The sequence below is a fragment of the Alnus glutinosa genome, chromosome 14 (genome assembly GCF_958979055.1).
Source record: "Alnus glutinosa chromosome 14, dhAlnGlut1.1, whole genome shotgun sequence".
NCBI classification, from domain to species: Eukaryota; Viridiplantae; Streptophyta; class Magnoliopsida; order Fagales; family Betulaceae; genus Alnus; species Alnus glutinosa.
Window position 1 is genome coordinate 16,138,098 of NC_084899.1, and position 19,940 is coordinate 16,158,037.

The following is a 19,940-nucleotide window of genomic DNA, read 5'->3' on the forward strand; positions in this document are numbered from 1 at the left end:
TTTGTCTTTCAGTTAACAGGTTGCTTTGTGGTTATTAGCCTGGTCAGTGCATTTAGCTCAGACTGTGTGACCGACTCTCAAATCAAGCAAAGTTATATGTGAGCGCAGAGATATCATTTTGGTTGGCTAGGGTTTATGTGTAGCAATCTATCTATATTTGTCTGAGTTTTGTTTGGCTTAAGTTAGGTGCACACATTTGAAGTGATGGAATTTGTACACCTTAATGGTTGTATGATGTATAACTTTACGGTGGTTTATGTACCCTCTTAATGTCTTATTGGAAGTGTTAACTTTCCTTAAAAAAAAAAAAAAAAAAAAATAGACATTTTGATTGCGTTTCAAGCAAGGATAGCCACTTCGAAATTTCGTCTCTCTTGTAAAAAGTCCATCCCAGACAAAAAGTTGACCGACTTCCGTAATAAAAAAAAAATTCAAAATAGTGTTAATTAGGCCACTCCCATCATAGTCATGGGCCCAAGATCGCGGTTGGATATATATATATATATATCGCCAGTTTTTGATTGATTCAACCATTTATGAGAGCATGGGGTGGTACTCCTTTACCGTCCTTGCAACTGTTGCTTTCTTCCTAGAAATCTCACGCTTCTGCTGGTGTGCAACCTGCATAGAAGCAGAAAGATTGGCGCTTCTGGAGTTCAAAGACAGCCTCTCCGGCAACTTGAACCCGCTCGCTTCGTGGACAGGCAAAGATTGCTGCCAATGGGAAGGAGTCAGCTGCAACAACGGCACCGGATATGTTGTCAAGCTCGACCTCCGAAACCCGGTCTATCCAGATTCGCATGGATATATCCTTGAAGTTTCCGACCACTTGAAAGCCAACGCTGTCAACCCGTCTTTGCTGGAGTTGAAACATTTGGAGTACTTGGACTTGAGCTGGAACGATTTCATGGGAAGCCAGATTCCCACTTTCTTTGGTTCAATGCAAAGATTGCGATATCTTAATCTTTCCAATGCACGCTTTAATGGGATTGTTCCTGATGAGCTTGGGAATCTGTCTGGGCTGCATGCTCTTGATCTTAGCAGCGGTGCAAGCGAATATGATTTTCAGCTGTCAGTCAGCAACCTCCAATGGCTTTCCCGTCTTTCAGCTGTGACACGCCTTGACATGAGCTGGGTGAACCTGCGGAACGCCTCTGACATTGTTCAGGTACTCAACAAGCTTACCCTTTTGGCTGATTTACGCTTGTCATCGTGTGGACTTGGTGATCATCATGTTAATATGTTCCATGATTATGTCAATTCCACGCTTCTTCAACACTTTGACGTTAGTGTAAACGCACTCCAAGGTCCTATCCCTGATAATATTAGGCACATGACTGCGCTCAAAGTCCTTGATCTTTCTGCCAATCTCTTTGGTTTTACAATTCCTCCATGGTTGAGTAGCCTGGAAAGCCTTGTGCAGCTCAATCTTGGCTTTAATAATTTAACTGGGGAGATTCCAAATGCTTTGGGAAATCTCAGTTCTCTCGTACTCCTAGACCTGTCGTTTAACTCGTTAGAGGGAGGGATACCAAGTTCTTTGTGGAATCTTTGTAGCTTGAAAGTGTTGGATTTAACCATGAACAGGTTAAACGAAACAATAGCAGAGCCTTCTAAAGATGCTTCTGGGTGCATTGGGAGCAGTCTAGAGAAACTGGGTTTGAGATGGAACAGGCTTATAAGTCCTTTGCCTGATTGGTTTTCACAGTTTTCGAACCTAAAAGTCCTTGATCTCGCCAACAACTCATTCTATGGTCCCATTCCAGCATCATATGGGACTTTGACCAACTTGAGAATGTTGGATTTTTCTCATAATCGTCTAAATGGAACAGTTCCAGAATCATTTGGGCAACTTTCTCTGCTTGAGAAATTACTCATGAACACCAATTTCTTGCGAGGAACCATGACAGAAGCCCACCTTGCCAACCTCTCAAGATTAGAAGAATTAGACATTGGTGTCAACTCTTTGGATTTGAGAATAAAATCTGACTGGTTGCCCCAATTTCAAGTCAATTACATAAACATGAGATCTTGCAATATTGGTCCTCAATTTCCTTCTTGGCTCCGGATGCAAAAAAGGGTCATTACCTTGTATCTCTCCAATACAAGCATAGCAGATGTTCTGCCGCAGTGGCTTCCGAACCTCAACTTTTCCTATTTGGACCTATCCTTGAACCAGATCAGTGGCAGGCTGCCAACATTTTCCAAACCAGATTCTTTCTACATGAATCTTTACTTGAGTAACAACAAATTTGAAGGCCCCTTGCCAACTTTTCCTTCTATTCTAAATAGGTTGGATCTCACTAACAACTTAATTTCTGGTCCAATTCCAGAAGATATTGGCAGCATGACGCCTACACTGGACAATTTACTTCTCTCTGGCAATCAAATAACCGGTTCTATCCCAGACTCATTGTGCAAAATAAATACCCTGCGAGTTCTTGATCTCTCCAAAAACATGCTATTTGGTGACATCCCAGATTGTTGGAGCGACTTCAAGATTTTGGTTGTTCTAGACTTTTCGGTCAACAATTTTTCTGGGGTCATCCCATCCTCAATTGGAAATGCAACCTCGCTGCAGTCTTTGCATTTGAGCAACAACAGTCTTTGGGGAGAGCTGCCGTCGTCCTTGAGAAATTGTACAAGCATGGTTATTTTCGATGGTGGTGAAAATGGATTATCCGGAAATATACCTAGATGGATTGGAGAGAGCATGTTGAACCTTGAAATTCTTCGCCTACGATCAAATAAGTTTGAGGGCACTATTCCTTCAGAAATATGTCACCTTATTGAGCTTCGGGTGCTTGACCTTGCAGACAACAATCTACCAGGAACAATCCCTGTATGCTTTGGCAATTTGAAGGGCATGACTTCAGGGTATGCAACAACAAGTGACATTGGTCTGTACAAATGGTCAACTACTTATGGAGAAAACATGGTTCAGTTCATGAAAGGGAAACAGCTTGAGTACACCAAGACACTCAAGTACCTAATTAACATGGATCTTTCCAATAATAAACTGATCGGAACTATCCCGGAGGAGTTAACAAGCCTTGCAGGACTACACGGCTTGAACTTGTCCAATAACCATTTGACAGGGAACATCCCTGCCATGATTGGCAAGATAACGGCATTGGAGTCTTTGGACTTTTCAAGAAACCAGCTCTCTGGCGTAATTCCACAAACAATGTCTGTGCTAACTTCTCTAAGCCATTTGAACTTGTCCTACAACGACCTGTCGGGACAAATTCCATCAGGCAGTCAGCTGCAGACCTTTGCTAATTCCAGTTACATTGGCAACCATCAACTCTGTGGCTTTCCACTATCCAAGTGTGCAAGCTCTGAGCCGCCGCCGCCGCCTCAAGCTGACAGCGGAGCAGGAAATGAATCTGAAATAGAAGGGTTGTACATCTCCATGTCTGCAGGGTATGTGAGTGCACTATGGGGAGTTCTTGGTGTCATGATGTACAAGAAGAAATGGAGGGAAGCTTATTTCAGCTTCGTGGATAACGTCAAGGAGAGGACAATTTCAGTCTTTAAAGAGAAGGTAGCCACGCCAAATAGAACGTCCAGGAGCAACCCAATAGAATGGAGCTGGTAAGCAATTGCTTTTGCCTTTTCTTTCTTCTTTGTGGATGATAATTTCTTAGAAAGACATGTACAAAGAGCTCTCTCTCTCTCTCTCTCTCTCTCTCCCTATATATATTATATTTTTCCATTTTCATATGTAGGTGAAGGAACATTGAGGAATGGATGGAGATACAAGGTGAAGATCCTTGGTGAATGGTGAAGTGAAGACAGTTTTTCAACTATCAATGTAGTAGCTACTGTAGTGTGTGCCAAAATTCTAAATAAACAAAAAAGAGTATACTTTTTTGATAGATAAGGATTTCCTATAGTTAGCTTGCTCTTTAGCTCCTTCGTACTGTTTGTGGTTTGAGTAGACAATATATGTAGGATTAAAGATGTTTATACAATTTTCAGTATGGTGACATATTGCTTGATGATTTGCCTGGTTCTTCATGAATTGCAAAATAATAAATAACTGTGTTGGGGGTGTCGACACTCCTCCGATGCTTGAGTTAGAGAATATTGATTATAATTTCAGAGAGACAATGTGTTTGAGATTATTGAATCTAGGGTTATACCTGTTATAAATATGTATAACAGCCTGTTCTACATTCAGTTACAGGTGGAGCCAAATACCTTTGCGTTTAATAGAAACCAAGGTTATGGAACGTAAGAGGCCGCCCCTTAAAGTTGCAACTTTGAATAAAAAGGGAATTTTGAGATAAAGAGGTTGAACGGGAGAAGTATGATTTTTACAAAATGAAAAATGGTTGGGAGAAAATGATTTGACATGACCCCAAGGTATTGAGTGGCGATGAAATACGCTTGACAAACCAAAAATTACGCGGGAGTGATATGTTTAACAAACTCAACGGTTAAGTGGTGGTGATACGCTTAAGAACCCAGTAATTAAGCGGGAGTGATACACTTAACAAGTCAAAGAATGAATTAAGCAATGATAATACACTTAATATGTGTGTGTGTGTGTGTGTGAATATGATATATATTGCATCATGTTTGTGATTTAACTATATTTTTTCATTATGGAAGATAGAACTTCACCAAATGCCACTTTTTCTCTCTCTAGGTTTAGGGTTTGCTAGAATGAAAGAATGAAGGATGTGGGTTGAAGGGCCGAGGGTGTAGTGTCATGGGGAATAGATAAGATTGACTAAGGTGGCTAAAAAGTTAAAATGTTTTTCAAGAATGATCGAATGTTCAGGGAAACAATAGCTTGAACGTTCCAGTGGAATGTCAAACGTTCGGATTGGGTAAACATCGAACATTCCAGTGGGATGAACATTCGGATAAGGAGAATGGTGAAAATGACAAATTTGTTTTTGGGGAAAAAAATTGGTTTATCACACTTCATAAAATTCTTTTAATGTTAACTAAGATAAGAGTGTTGGTTAATAAAGAGTGATTTGTTAAATAAACAAATTTATTTTATCTTATGTTTGGGGGTATTACACAACCACTCCAAAACTCATAGGGTGTGGCTTGACCCCTAGCCATTGTTTGGAAGTGACTTGGCCATCCTCGAATTAGATGAGGTGGTTGAGCCACATCCAAAAAAATGTTTGGGGGTGGCCGATCCACCTGCTAGGGGTGGTTTGGCCACCACTCTCAAGTGTTAGGGGTGGTTCAACCACCTGAGTTGTTTTAATTTATTTTTATTAAAGATATTTTTGTTATTCAGGGACATTGCAAATTTTTGTAACTTATTGGAAGTATTAGCATAATCGATAGTTTTGAAAAGATATTGAGAATCACGCCATCGTTCAAGGGAAATATGTGTATTTTTTTTTTTATATATATATATATATATTTTTTGAAAAGTATAAAGGCTTAGAGGATGACTCACCATCTCCTCAACATTAAGGGTGATGCGGTTATTTCCTTTAGTCTTTTGTTAACGAGTAATGTTACATATTATATTATTATTTCAATTCTTATTTTACTAAAGGTTTATTTGAGTGTACGATTTTAAAATATGTGATTTGAATAAATGATTTTTAAAAATGCAATTAAGCATTTGGTAAGATCGCAGTTTACCCTTTAAAATTTTACGTTTTCAAAAAAGCACCACTTGCTTGCGATTTGAAAAAGCAGTTTTCTGCATTTTCAAATCACAATTTTTTAAAAAAGTAATTTCCAAACGATTCATTTTCTACGATTTGATTTAAAATTGTACATTTTACCTACGAAATCGTAATCCTAAACACACCCTAAACTCATGTGGCACTACATTTATTAATCCCTAAATTTCCTTAAATCGGCGCTTGTTAAAAAAAAAATTTAATAATAATAATAATAATAAGAATAATAATAAGAAGGAGGGGTATTGCCGTATTGGATATAAATTACTGATACTACGACAAGAGTAAAAACAGTAGCGCACTGGATCCCAACCCATCCACAAACTCCTAAAACCCCAGGAAGCTCGTCGGCCATGGCAACACCACCGCACCAGTCCACCCGCTCCCCAAAACCCTAGACCCCCAAATGACCACAACCCACAAGAACCGCTAAAACCCGCAGCGACTTTCGCCACAAAAACAAAAACAAAAAGAATGTTCAGAAGAAGACTTGCTTCCCTTGTCTCCACGTCAGTACTCATCCACTCGCTCCGCAGCAAACCCATTCCCACACCGCAATCCCTGCAGTTCCTTCAATGCCCTATCGCTAATTCGAATTTGAAGCCCAATTGGGCTCGGGTTTTGGAGGGGTATAGGGCGTACAGCCTTCTGAGCCTGAACGATCTGAGGGGCAAGGTGCCGAGAAAGCAGAAGACGAGGAAGGGGCGAGGGATAGGGTCCGGGAAGGGCAAGACGGCCGGGAGGGGTCACAAGGGCCAGAAGGCCAGAGGTTCCGGCAAGCTCGGCTTCGAAGGGGGTCAGACCCCGCTTCGTCGCCGCTTGCCCAAGCGTGGCTTCAATAACCCTTTCAGCCTCACTTTTCAGGTGCATTTTTGGTCTTTTTTCGTGGTAATATTTGTTTCGTTACTGAGAAAATGGAGCCATATGAAGGAAAATGTAATTTTAGACTTGAATCTCAGGCGATTTAAGTTGAAGGAAAATGTAATTTTAAGTTGAAAAATCTGGCTGCAAGTTAAGTTGAAAATTTGAGTGCTTTTAGTTTTCTTTGATAGTTTTTGCGACATTTTGAAGTGTTGAGATTTTGGAATTGAGTGAAAGAGAGGAAAATGAAATGAGTGTTGTTTTTGTTGCTTTTCTTTTTCTTTTTCTTTGTTTTTTTCCCCTATATCTGATTACTGTCGCTACTAAGGAACAACGTGATTGTTATTTTTCTAAGCTTTTTATTTACTCTGGCATTGTGGAAATGATTTATCATTGAATTACTACGTGAATAACTGATTTAAACATGAAGAATAATGAGGGTATATCCCAGCTTAGGGGTCGTGAAATACTGATTTGAGGTTAATAATTCTTAAAGTGTTACATATTGGTTTAAGAATATGGCATTCTGAGCATTTTTCTCATGGGTATCGAAACTCTGAACCGCTACTTATATGCACATCCATGAATTAGTTTTTATGACTTATGAGATGAGTGATTGGTAAATATGCAAATTCTCTTGGCCAAGGAGTGCTACGGTGTGGAAAATGAATGGTAGAAACTTTGAAGACATGGAGAGGACTATGGGGGAAATTGTTTCTATGTTCTTTGAAACTTTGCATCTTTGGATGATGGTGTTTGTGTCTTTCCTGTTGATTAGTTTTAGTGACTTTCTTATTCATTTTGCTCTTTTTAGTTAGGTGGTACATTTTGTATACTTCTTGTATACTTAGGGGCACCTTACGCTTTCACTGAGATTGGTTTATTACTTATAAAAAAAGACTTGGGGAGTAACCTCCTTCAACTTGCTACCTAACTTGTATATTAATCCAACATAAGTCCTTACATTAGTTTCCCTTGCCTTCCTCATGGATATGTGTAACGAAAGTAAGATTCCCAGTCTTTAACATCTCATTTTCTTCTACACCATTATTTCTTGTCCAAAGCAATGGTAAATTTGTCTGGTGTATGAAACTTTTAATTTTAGATTGGTCTCTCTTGTTACACTAGTTAATAAATAAAGCTTATTAGTTTTGGAGTTGGTGGGATGTCCGATAGGTTGTTTTCGTAAGCATACGAACCATGTGATTTTGGTGTGGAATTCTGCCTTGCCTGCTCTGGTGTATTTGGTTTGAGCTTGACATTAACATTTGGGGGTGTTAAGCCGAGAAAGCTTAAAATGAATCATATAAACTTAACATCTTTGACATTACTTGGAATGTATAGGAAACTCTTCAAATACAAGTTAACATTTGATATTTAAGTAAGGACAATGGGGCAAATACTGTAGTATGTTGCTCTTGGTGTTTGTTTTTGTGTCAATGTTTTACAAATTAAGCCTTGGTGATGGTTGGCTGGTAGATAAAAGTGCTTTTTTAGTGGACCATCAGTTGACCTAAAGGACAGCCATTTTAGGAATCGAACCAGTGAAACTGGGACAGCTTAGTCTTACATGATATGATGGGAATATTAGAATTTGGGTTTTGGACTTTTTCTAAGATTTATGAGTTTGCTCCAATATTGCTGCTGGATATTGGGCCATAGAATGAGTCTTATAAGTTTACATGAGATCCTGGACATTGGGCTAGTCATTAAATCATCCTGACAATCAATGCTTGTGTAATCATCTCTATGTTTAAGGAATCTGACATATCTGTAGAGCCTAAGAGCATCTACAATGGATTCTCTAAATTTTTATCTAAAATAGCTAACCAAAGTTACCTTTTTTTCTAATTCAACTAATGGTTTTTAAAATGCATTCCTCATCCGATTATCTATTCTTTCTCTATACTATTTAAATATTATTTCTTATTCTTTTTTCATTCTTTTGGAGAGATGAAGAGAAAAAAGGGAGATAGAAATCATAAAGAAAGAGAGTGGGAGAGAGAATAACGTAAAATATTTATACATTGATGCACAATACTTCTCCACATTTGGAGAAGCACTTAGGTCAAATGCTAAATGCATTTAGTTTAGTGAGTCGGATGGACACACTTTTTAGGCTTTTGGTTAGCTATGTTACATACAACTCTAAAATACGTAAGCCATTGTTAGTGCTTAGGACCATAACTCGGCAGTGGTTAATGCTGGGAGAGAATACAGAGTATAACTTTTTTGTCAACTTTGTAACCTTGTTGCATGCTAAAATTTCAACAATATGGTAGCTAGGTGTATCTCGTGTACTTGGGTTGCTTTTTTGCGCTTTTCAATGATATTTTAATTGCTTATCAAAAACAATTCCAACAATAGGGTGTTGTTGTTCAACTGTACTATGCTTAGAAGCTTTTGCTCAAAAGGTGTCTTGTTTATTTTCATTTGTTCATTATTTATTTGCATCCACGGTTCATTTGTCTTCTTGGTTTGCATCCTGGCAGCCAGTAGGGTTGGGAAAAATTGCCAAACTTATAAATGCCGGGAAGATAGATTCTTCTGAATTAATTTCAATGAAAACGCTCAAGGTACAGTGACTTCCTTCTCTAGTTTCCAAAATTTGAACCATTTCCTTCATTCATTTTGACTCATTCTGGCTGTAACTATTACAATAGGATACAAAAGCAATAGGGAAGCAGATAAAAGATGGAGTAAGATTGATGGGACGTGGTGCTGAACAAATCAAGTGGCCAATTCATCTGGAGGTAAATCTTTATTTTTGGGCATTCTGCTTTATGTGCTGACTATGAAATTATATAGCCAAGGTATCATTCTCGATTCTCTCTTCATTTTTCTTGCATTGAATTTTTTGCTTCTGTCATTACTGTTGCTTTTCTTGGCTGGATGATGTAATCTTGTCTTGATGGGGTGAAATGTTTGGACTATGCTATTGAATAATTTTCTGGTGATGTATATGTATTTACTTAATTATAAATGTTTATGCATGGAAAAGTTCAGAGCTAACATTAGTTTGGTGACTCTTGGGGTATACCATAATTTCGTTTATGCACTACATTTTCAACAAGACATCTGATCCTCTTAAATTAACCTTTTGGAGTGCGTCAGTGCATCCTTTCGCGAGCTAGTTTGTCAAGAAAGCATCCCAGACAATTAGTTTTTAAGTAAACAGTAAAGCATTTTATCTCAATATTTTCAATCACTGCTTGGAAGAGAAAATCATACTTATATATGAAGTGGACAGGTTTCAAGGGTGACGGTTAGGGCAAAGGAAGCAGTTGAAGCTGCTGGAGGGTCTGTCAGAAGAGTGTATTACAACAAATTGGGCTTCCGAGCACTGCTCAAGCCTGAGTGGTTTGAAAAGAAGGGCAGGTTGTTGCCAAAAGCAGCTAGGCCTCCCCCGAAACAAAAGGATAAAGTTGATAGCATTGGCCGATTGCCTGCCCCAACCAAACCTATACCATTTTCGGTTGATGAAAATGAGGCATCCTCAACTTCATCTGCTTAGAAAACCAACCAAGCGGTTTGTTGGCTCAATTAAGATTTTGTATTTTGATGAGGAAATTATGTAAGCAGATTTTGTTTCCTGTAAGATTTCAGAGGCAGTCCATTGCAATATGCTTTTCTTCGTAAGCTAGTTTTCTGTGCTTGGAAACAAAATGCTGATTGAGTAGCAGGCAAAATGCTTTTGAGCGATCCACGAAGACAGCAAAGGGCATGTTCTTTGTTATTTTGTTCATCTTATTTCAAGCTCTTTCCCTTGTCCTGACTGTTTTGTTCAACACTGAGTGATGGGGTCTGGACTCATTTGGGTCCTTCGTTTCTTTATTAACTGAAACCAGTTTGATAAATAGTGGGGAAAAAGAAATCATGTTTAGTCCATAAGTTCTGAAGTTTGACTTGAACCAATTGTTCTCAAGTTTCATGCCAAAGAGGTCAGATCGATTGGTTTTACACATCTAGAGTTTGATTTTTTTTTTTTTTTTTTTTTGGTCCTGTCAGTGACTTGCCACTTGCTGATGTAGTGTTAATATTGGGTGTTGACATGAAAGTTAACATGTCAAATGAAATACATGACAGATGATAAACCGTTAATTTTGATGGTAAAGTGACTGATGGATCTAATTTGAAACTTGGATAAAATTTGAAAACATTGTTCTTAAAGTTGAAAATCCAATGACTAAATTCAAATAAGATGAGAACTTTGGAGGCTAAAAATGATTTTTCTTTAAATTAAAAGCTTAACTAATTATCTCAGGCAGGGTGGTGGCAGCCAGTAAAGTTGCCCCACCTAAAAAGGCTTCAAATTGGGATTGGGCTGACGGTTACGGTGCCCATAATCTGAACTATTACAAAATTTTATTATGATAAGTTAAAAAGAAATCAATGGAGCTGCATCTGGCTTCAAGCATTTTCAACAGACCTTTCATATGGTTCATAATAGTTATATCTACTTTATCCGTTCAGTAGATGTTTCGAAATAAAGTATCTCCATCCATTTTGCATCACTGTTGCCTTTTTAGTTTTTTTTTTCTATTATTCTTTTCTCTCCCCTCTTCTCCCCCCCCCCCCTTCTCTCTCTCTCTCTCTCTCTCTCTCTTCCTCAACTTCCACAATAAAAAATACATTGAAAAAATATATTTAAGAAAGTAAAGCGTGTAATAGATAATCTGTCAAAATTTGTATTGAAAAAGTAGTAGCTAATATTTTTTTTAAAAAAAAGTGTATTTTGAGTAGCTAAAATAATCATTACTGCTGAAAATACTCTTAAGAAAATGAAATTGTTTTCTGATTTTAGCAAATCATAAAACATTCAAATTACTATTAAATAATTTTTTTTTTTATTTTTTTATTTTTTTTTTTTTGTGATTTAGTTTTGAATGTACATTTTGAATCCTCAGCATGATTTTGACGTAAAGAGACTTGATATAATAATGGTCGGAAGCGCCAAAGATGTGTAAAAGCTCCCAACTAAATAAATCTGCTCAAAAGACAAAGACAAAGACAAAAAATTATCAAAATTGAACTTTTGGATAATGTGAAGAGTCATCAGATTGGCTCTCTAATGTGCCGAAAAGCTACAAAGGGAAAACAATACTTATCCATCATCAAGATTAATGAGTTGCATCTTATTTTAATCCTTTTTCCTACCCATTTCTTTTTCTTTCTCTCTCTCTCTCTCTCTCTCTCTCTCTCTCTCTCTCTCTATCGGCATCTCATTTTCATCTACTCAAGCATGATCTCACCAAGGACACTTGCTGTTTTTTCTCCCTTTTAAAAGATTATTCACTTCCACTTCTTTTGTTCCCTAGGAAAATTGTCCAAATTCTTTGTCCAATACAACAATCCAATGCCTTTCCATAAAATTTGTTTTCTAATGGAATTGAATGTGTGTTTAAGATTATGATTTCGTAGATAAAAAATATAATTTTAAATCAAATTGTAGAAAATAAATTTGTTTGAAAATTACGTTTTTAAAAAAATTGTGATTTGAAAAGGTAAAAAACAATTTTTTTAAATTGCAGGCAAATTAATGGTTTTTTAAAAACGCTGAATTTTCAGCTAAAATTATTTTCCAACCGAAAATATTTTATACCGAAACAAATAGGCATAAAACCTTAAAATAAGATCTGAGATGGGCTGAGTTAAAATTTCAAGATATAAATGATGCAGTGATGATAGTTTAAGGAGAAATTTGTGTGATAATGCTTTTGGGTGATGCTTTTTGCTTTTCAGTTGACTGTTTTGATGTAATAAAAAGGTAAAAATGGTTTTAAGTGTTTAATGATTTTTTTTTTTTTTTTTAATTTTTTAAAGTACATTCCATTACTAAAATGATGGATTACAATGATACAAAAAGCCAAAAGGAGTGGACTCCTAATAACATACCCAAACAAAATAAACAGTGGTGAAACAGTTAACATAAAATAGGCAATAGATCCATTAATGATCCTAATAAACCATAAAAGACTTGAATCTCTATTTCTTAGACAAAAGCCAAGTAATGAGCTGTGTAATGAGGCTAAATCACCAAAATAAAGGACATGGGTAGCCAGGGTAGGGGCATGATCATCACGAGACCGGCCTACTCCTAAAACTGCTAACTGCCCCGCCTTAGGCGGTTTGAAAATTTTTATTTATTCATTTTTTTTTCTTCTTCCAACCGTCTACAAAAGCAATTATACGATTAGTGGTTAACAATTATTAATGGTTATTAAGCGGTTAATAACATAATCTGTCATCAAGAAGAACAAACTCGAGAAGTAAAAAATATCCTCCAACAGATGAGACCGTAAAAGGCCAGGGAGATTCAAACCCATGAATAATATACAAAAGGAAAAAAAATAAAATAAAAAAATACGAAGGAAATACAGAAAAAGAACAACAAAAACTACATAAATATTGAAAAAAGAACATATGCAGCACAAGAAACAGAGGTGAAGGCAAAATGGTGGAGCCTGGGATCCATGTACCCGCACGTGAGATCCACAGACAGGTGCGTGAAAAACATGAGGAGGCGCGTAAAAACCACGAGGAGGTGCGTGAAAGCCATGTTGATGTGTGTGAGGTGGCTACGGGCTGTAGGGAGTTTGACAGTGATGTGGAGGGGTGTGTACGGTGTGTTGGTGGCAGGGCTGACTGAGGATGATAGATCGAGCTTAAAAAAAATCAAAAAGTCAAAACTGAGACCCAAGTCAGAACTAGACGGTGGAGGCATTGTGGAGGCTCCAAAGAGGTGAAATGGTAGCGAAGAAAGGTTGAGGCTGCATTTTTTTGAAGATAAGGGATAAATCTCTTAAGGTGATGGATAAAGCCTCATAAGAGGCAAATTGGGCTAGAAAAAGATCTAGCCAAAAGGAACCCGAATGCAACATCAAGAGAAAGAGGAAGAGGGTGAAGAGGGAAGAACGTCCTCCTCAAGCTTTTCCCTTTATGCGGCGGGCGCTAGAGAGAAAGGTAGGGTTTGTTAAATTAGTGAAATCACCACTTATCCGAAAAGTTTAAGCTAATAGGAAAAGGCAAATTTAATTACTTAATCGGTACTTTAACACTGCTCCTCATGTATGGGCTTAAATTCCATTTTAATAGGTGAGGCCCAACACATGGAATATTTAGGGTCTGTTTTGGTTTGTGACTTCAAAAAGTGCGATTTAAAAATAACTATTTTAAAATGTGCGATTTAAAAAAGTGATTTTTAAAAACATAGTTAAACATTTGACAAAATCGCACTTTGGCCTTTAAAATCGCAGGCTAACTTTTTAAAATACTGCGTTTTCAAAAAAGCACTCCATTGCCTGCGATTTGAATAAGCACTTTTTTGCGTTTTCAAATCGCAATTTTTTTTTAAAAACGCAGTTTTCAAATAATTTATTTTTTGCGATTTAGTTTAAAGTCGCACTTTTTCTCTACGAAATCGCAATCCCAAACGCACCCTTAATTGAAATGGGAGGCAAATGAAATAGACAAGATTCAAACTCAGGACCTTTACTCTGATACCATGTTAAATCATCACTTATCTCAAAAAGCTTGAGCCAATAGAAAGAGGTAAATTCAATCACTTAATCGGTCCTTTAACAAGGTTTTGGGTATTTAGAGAGCATTTTGTGGTTGAAGTTTTTTTTTTTTTTTTTTTTTTAATTTTATTTTTTAAAAGAGAAAAAAAGAAAAAAAAGAAAGCAAAGAGCAAACTCAAACAAAGCTCATAATTTTTGTTTCCCTTTCTTACTGAAAAAACTGAAAGAAAGTACACATAGGATTAGAATAGTTTCAGAACTGTAGGGAATGCTGAGTTCAGACACTTCAGAAGGTCCGTTGAGACATAGCATGATCAACTATGCTGCCACGCGTCTCTATCAAACGCCCGAAGCAACCAATCGAAAAAATGGCTCCTTTATGCAAAGCTTCCCTGCGATGAAGCGCACTTATAAATAATTCCTCCTCAGACGCTGAGAAGCTCACAAAAACCTAACTCAAAACCCAACTGCCGCGCTCTCTCCGACCGTGAAGTGAGAGAGAATGGGCTCCAAAGCAATGGATTTGGCGGTGAGTAACCCGCTCTGCTGCTTTGCCTCAAGGACTCCACCCGATCGTTCTCCAAAGGTTAGAACTTTCACGGTCAGATGCTCCTCCCCCGGTGCCGCCCTAGGTAGCCCTGGTTTTTCCCTCTTGTTCGCTTTTCATTTTCTCCGTTTTGGGAATTCATCTGGTTTCTCTAGTTATGAACCTTAATCATCTTTTTTTCATTCTTTACTTTGTTTTGTCCCGAGCCAATTTTCAAAGAAAAACTAAAATTGCATGTCAATCAATCCAGCCTCAGGTTTGGCGCAGAGACCTTGGAAGACTTGGGATGCTAGACTTGCGCTTGAAGATGGTTCAATCTGGAAGGCCAAATCATTTGGTGCTACAGGAACCCAAGTTGGTGAAGTGGTTTTCAATACATCTTTGACAGGGTGAGAGCTGATTTATCAAAAATTATTCTCAAATCCAAAAATGTGGACTGTAGTGTATTCTCATATTTCCAAAGGGCGCTCCCTCCATTGGCTTTGATTCTTGATATGCAAATAGATTGACCTTTTCCATGACCCAGAAGAAACTATTCTATAATTACTGATAAATTTAGTCAAGTATCACTTGCGGTTACGGTCTAGCTTAAATAACTAACTGGGTAATGCAGTGGCCTGTGATAGAAATGTTTTGTAAGTTGGAAAGGGTATGATTTTGGGTTTAGTGCCACTTTGCATTTTGCGGACAATCCTGTGAGAAAGGATCTATCTTACTTTGACAACGTAGAGCTGAATGGAAACTTGCTTAAAACTTTTTTCTTAGATATGATTGGCTACAAGCATTCGGAAGTACAAATTTCAACTCTTTTCTGGATTTCATAGCTCTTTGAAATTCTTGATTGTAATTTGCTGAGAGGATGGGTTATAATCATTCTCCCTATTAATTCTTTTGTCTTGTAATACATAATTTTATTACTTATTCAAAAAGTTGGAATACACAAACACCAAGTATAAAATCTGAAATATGCACATGTGAATGTCTACTAACGTCAATAGTTGACGGCAAGAAACTAATGAAGAGTCATTCTTGATTGGTTTGTAATCAGTGTTATAATTATTTGAAGAGTAATGCTATTTAGTAGACTGATATACAACTGCCATATAATTTGATGATGTGGCAGTGAAAATTAACTCTTATTTGATTACCTATGTTTTGATGGAAAATGAAAAGGCATGTTTTTTTCGCGCCTAGAGGTTTCTTCAAGAAGTGCAGGCTCTTCTCACTTTAACTGCAGTTGCTTTCGGATCAACAAGCACTTCTTTTTTGGCGCTATGTGCTTAATTGCGCCTAGGCACACTTTAACAATAACAAGAGAACTTACAGTGAAGGTTTATGAGTTGAGAAGTTGAGCATGACCGTACATACTACATACAATATGATTTATGGTTGCTATGCATATATATTGCAGGTATCAAGAGATTCTTACAGACCCTAGTTATGCTGGCCAGTTTGTCCTGATGACAAACCCACATATTGGCAACACTGGTGTAAATTTAGGTGAGTGAAATTTGTAATTTAAGTTGCAAAGTCTAATTTCTTGGAGACTACTTGAAAACCTAATTTTGAGGTCTTTCATGTCAGATGATGAGGAATCACAGCAATGTTTCCTTGGTGGTCTAGTCATTAGAAGTTTAAGTATCAGGTAAGCCTGGTTAATGCTGCTTTTGGAACTTTGATGTTAGCAACTTTGCTGATTGATCTGTACTCACTTAAAATATTGTTTCCAGTACTTCAAATTGGAGATGTGCAGAAACACTTGGTGATTATTTAGCAGAAAGGAACATCATGGGGATTTGTAAGCTATTCAACATAGCATGAGTTATTTAGTCAATTTGTAGATGCAATAAGATAAATTATTGAGCTTTGTCTGTCACTTCTGAGCTCCATTTTTCTGTTGATGCTGTTCTGTTGTCCTACAGATGATGTTGACACTCGTGCAATCACCCGTAGATTGAGGCAAGATGGAAGTCTTATCGGTGTTTTGAGCACAGAAGAGTCAAAAGCAGATGAAGAACTATTAGACTTGTCCCGCTCGTGGGACATTGTAGGTAAGAATTTCATGCAGTTATTTAAAGGGTTTGCAAATACTGCTGAAAATTTCGAGTCCATAGTTTTCTTGCCGAAGATTTTAAGTCCTTGGTTTTCTTGGTATAAACTTTTCAGGTGTTGATTTAATAAGTGGTGTTTCATGCCAGACCCCTTTTGAATGGATTGATAAAACAAAGTCAGAGTGGGACTTTAACAACAACCGGAGAGATGGAGAAACTTTTCATGTAAAAGTTATTTAAGATTCGTTCAAACCACTATATCTTTGCTTATAATTTGACAATTCACTCTAATCTCTATTTTGTGCTTGTGGATAAAATGAAGGTTGTTGCATATGATTTTGGGATCAAGCATAATATACTTAGGCGGTTGGCATCCTATGGCTGCAAGATTACGGTTGTCCCTTCAACCTGGCCAGCTTCAGAGACTCTAAAGATGAAGCCTGATGGGGTTCTTTTCAGCAATGGCCCTGGAGACCCTTCAGCGGTTCCATATGCCGTTGAAACGGTGAAACAAATACTGGGAAAGGCTCCTGTTTTTGGAATTTGCATGGGTCATCAATTGCTTGGCCAGGCATTAGGTGGTAAAACCTTCAAAATGAAGTTTGGTCACCATGGAGGAAATCATCCAGTTCGTAATCTTCGGACTGGCGATGTTGAGATTAGTGCTCAGGTGTGTTAATTTATCAGAGACATTATCTATTAAATTGGTTTGTATTTGTTTTTTCCATTGAGCTTTTCTATAGAGGACGGTTGAAATTTAACAAAAAATTATAATGTTGCAGAATCACAACTATGCAGTTGACCCTGCTTCACTTCCAGAGGGTGTGGAAGTAACTCATGTCAATCTTAACGATGGAAGCTGTGCTGGTCTTGCCTACCCTGCCCGAAACATCATGTCTCTCCAATACCACCCTGAAGCATCCCCAGGACCTCACGATTCTGATAATGGTAATGGAAGTTTTTTCTTTTTACATTTTTTCAGCAGCTATAGAATCAATTTTCACTAATTTGAAGGTGCTCTGATAAATTATATTAGAGAATTCCTTGATAGCTTTTTTTTTTTTTTTTTTTTTTTTTTTTTTTTTTTTTTTGTGATAAGTAAGAATTCCTTGATATCTGCTCTTCTATAAGGTTGAAATGAGAGCTCATTGTCAGGAAGTCTACTTTTATGTTTCTTTATGGAGAAATGCTATATGTACTTCAAAGTGCTTGCTCCCTTATATAACAATGAAAATCACCCTTGAATTTTAGACGTGTTAATTTGTATATGATATATCAATAGTGATTTTTACTGTCATGTAAGAGAGTAAGCACTTGGAAGTACACGTAACATTTCTCTTCTTTTTTGCCTCTCTATGACCTGTTATTTTCGATAACCATGTGTATACAAATAATATGAGGTCACTCCCACCACAATATTGACACAAGGTATTATTGCTACAGCTTTTCGGGAATTCATCGAGCTGATGAAGCGAGCAAAACAAAATGCTTAAGCAACAATCTGCACCAAAATACATGTGTGAGCTTGTGAGAGTTCAAAAGGTGTTTGTTAATGGATGTCTGCCACTGTTCTTGCAGCCACATGGGGTACTTTATGTGGAGAAGGCTAGTGGTGTATCGTCAGCTTTGTTAATGAAAATATGGAATCGGCAAAATAATTGAGAATTTGCTCAAGTTGAAAATATCGTGGATGATTTGTACAAGAATGAATGACTTTGAGGCATATGCCATATTTGGCCTAAAGATGGTGGTTGATCTGAACTTCCTGTTGGCTTGGATGCATGTGGTTAATTAGTAGTTAAGTACTACCAATGATTTGCCAAAATAATTAGGCCCGCCCTCCCTTACACATCTCTCTTTCTCTCCCTCTTAGGACAAACCCCTCATTGCTTTAGCAGATTCCCTACATAGTAATTGGGGAAGAGAAATTGCTAAGTGCACTTGGGTCCCAAGTGTATTATAAAAAGTCACCACCTCAAAGGAGTGGTTCCCAGGTGGGGTGGCTCGTGGGCCCCCTTTAGTGAGCCACCCATCTGAGGGAGTGATTGTGATAGCCACCATTAATATATATATATATTTTAAAAAAATATTATTATTATTATTGAAAAGATTAATCTAAAAACTCTATTTTTATTTCGCATCACAACTATGACGGGGCAATTCTAAAGAACTTTTGAATTATTTATTTGTTTTATTTTTATCAAGGACTGATCAAATAATTAGATTGTCACGTCAGTATTATGAGATTAATAAAAAAGATTTTTTGTATTACTCTTTTAAAAAATGTTTTTATTTTATTTTATGGGCATAATTATATTTTTACAACAATTTCTGGTATCTATTTAATGGAAAAGCTGATGAAGATCTCAAATTTAAAATGGGTTTAAATTCAGAAAACCTGAGTTTTTGTTTCCATGCAATGCAATTGTAACATTACTTAAGTTTATACATCTAACTAAATTGAAAACATAAACCTAGTAGCTTGTAAGCATTGACTTGCTTCTTGATCATTTTCCGACACAGATAAAAGGATAATTATCCCTCAAATTTAATATTATACATGAATAAAATGGAAACTTATTATCTAAGATTTACTTATAATTGTTTAATAATGTTGACATCACACTCCAAATTAATTATTAAAACTTTATTTTATTTAACATGAATTAATTCAAACGTTCGTTAGGAATAATGCCAGCCTTGTTGGATAAATGTTAAATAGAATTATACTATCTAACATTTCTTTTCTTTTCTTTTTTTCTTAAAAAGAAAATGGATTACTTGCAATAACCAGAGATCACCAAATGAACTTTTTGAGTTTTGTAGAAATGTCATTTCGAGTAACTAACCTTTTAAATGTTTCAGAAATTCTAAACGAGGGATAAAGATTCTCTACAATTTCTTTGAAATTGTAGCTTCAAAAATTATGTGAATTCAGGCCGTTCCTTGCATCGAACAGCTTGAAAAATGCTACCTATAAAAAAGGTGGCATGTTATTAATAAGAATTGAGTATATTTTCTTGTGCTTTATGTTGTAGAAAAACTTTAAGCCAAAAGTTGTCTTTATTAGTTTTCTAAAGAAAAAACGTCTCTTCAAAAGTGAAGAAGCTCAGAGGCTAGCTAACCTCGAATTTAGTGTTACATGGTAATGTTGGACAAACTAGCTCTTTGCTACTGTATCCCCATGCCAGTTTTCAAGGTGGGGGGAGCTTAATTAATTTAGTTCAAATAAATCACGTCTCAATATGATCATCAATATCAAAATTCCGGATATGTTAGCTGGAATAGAAGA

General features: G+C 36.9%; 3 protein-coding genes across 3 annotated transcripts; all 3 read left to right on the forward strand.

Annotated features, from left to right (window-relative positions):
• The first annotated feature begins 537 nt into the window (after positions 1–537).
• LOC133857990 (receptor-like protein EIX2) lies at positions 538–4,004 on the forward strand. The gene is made up of 2 exons (XM_062293392.1): positions 538–3,597; positions 3,732–4,004. Exons 1-2 carry the CDS (start codon positions 545–547, stop codon positions 3,733–3,735), a joined length of 3,057 nt encoding a protein of 1,018 aa, XP_062149376.1. The 5' UTR covers positions 538–544; the 3' UTR covers positions 3,736–4,004.
• A 1,944-nt stretch (positions 4,005–5,948) lies between these two features.
• On the forward strand, positions 5,949–10,305 carry LOC133857250 (uncharacterized). Its single transcript, XM_062292445.1, has 4 exons — positions 5,949–6,533; positions 9,023–9,106; positions 9,194–9,283; positions 9,781–10,305. The coding sequence occupies exons 1-4, from the start codon at positions 6,144–6,146 to the stop codon at positions 10,042–10,044; spliced, it is 828 nt and encodes a 275-aa protein (XP_062148429.1). The 5' UTR covers positions 5,949–6,143; the 3' UTR covers positions 10,045–10,305.
• Positions 10,306–14,460: 4,155 nt separating this feature from the next.
• On the forward strand, positions 14,461–18,409 carry LOC133857081 (carbamoyl-phosphate synthase small chain, chloroplastic). Its single transcript, XM_062292199.1, has 10 exons — positions 14,461–14,682; positions 14,848–14,986; positions 16,009–16,097; positions 16,182–16,242; positions 16,328–16,395; positions 16,520–16,648; positions 16,764–16,873; positions 16,971–17,318; positions 17,431–17,596; positions 18,092–18,409. The coding sequence occupies exons 1-10, from the start codon at positions 14,553–14,555 to the stop codon at positions 18,139–18,141; spliced, it is 1,290 nt and encodes a 429-aa protein (XP_062148183.1). The 5' UTR covers positions 14,461–14,552; the 3' UTR covers positions 18,142–18,409.
• Positions 18,410–19,940: the final 1,531 nt, after the last annotated feature.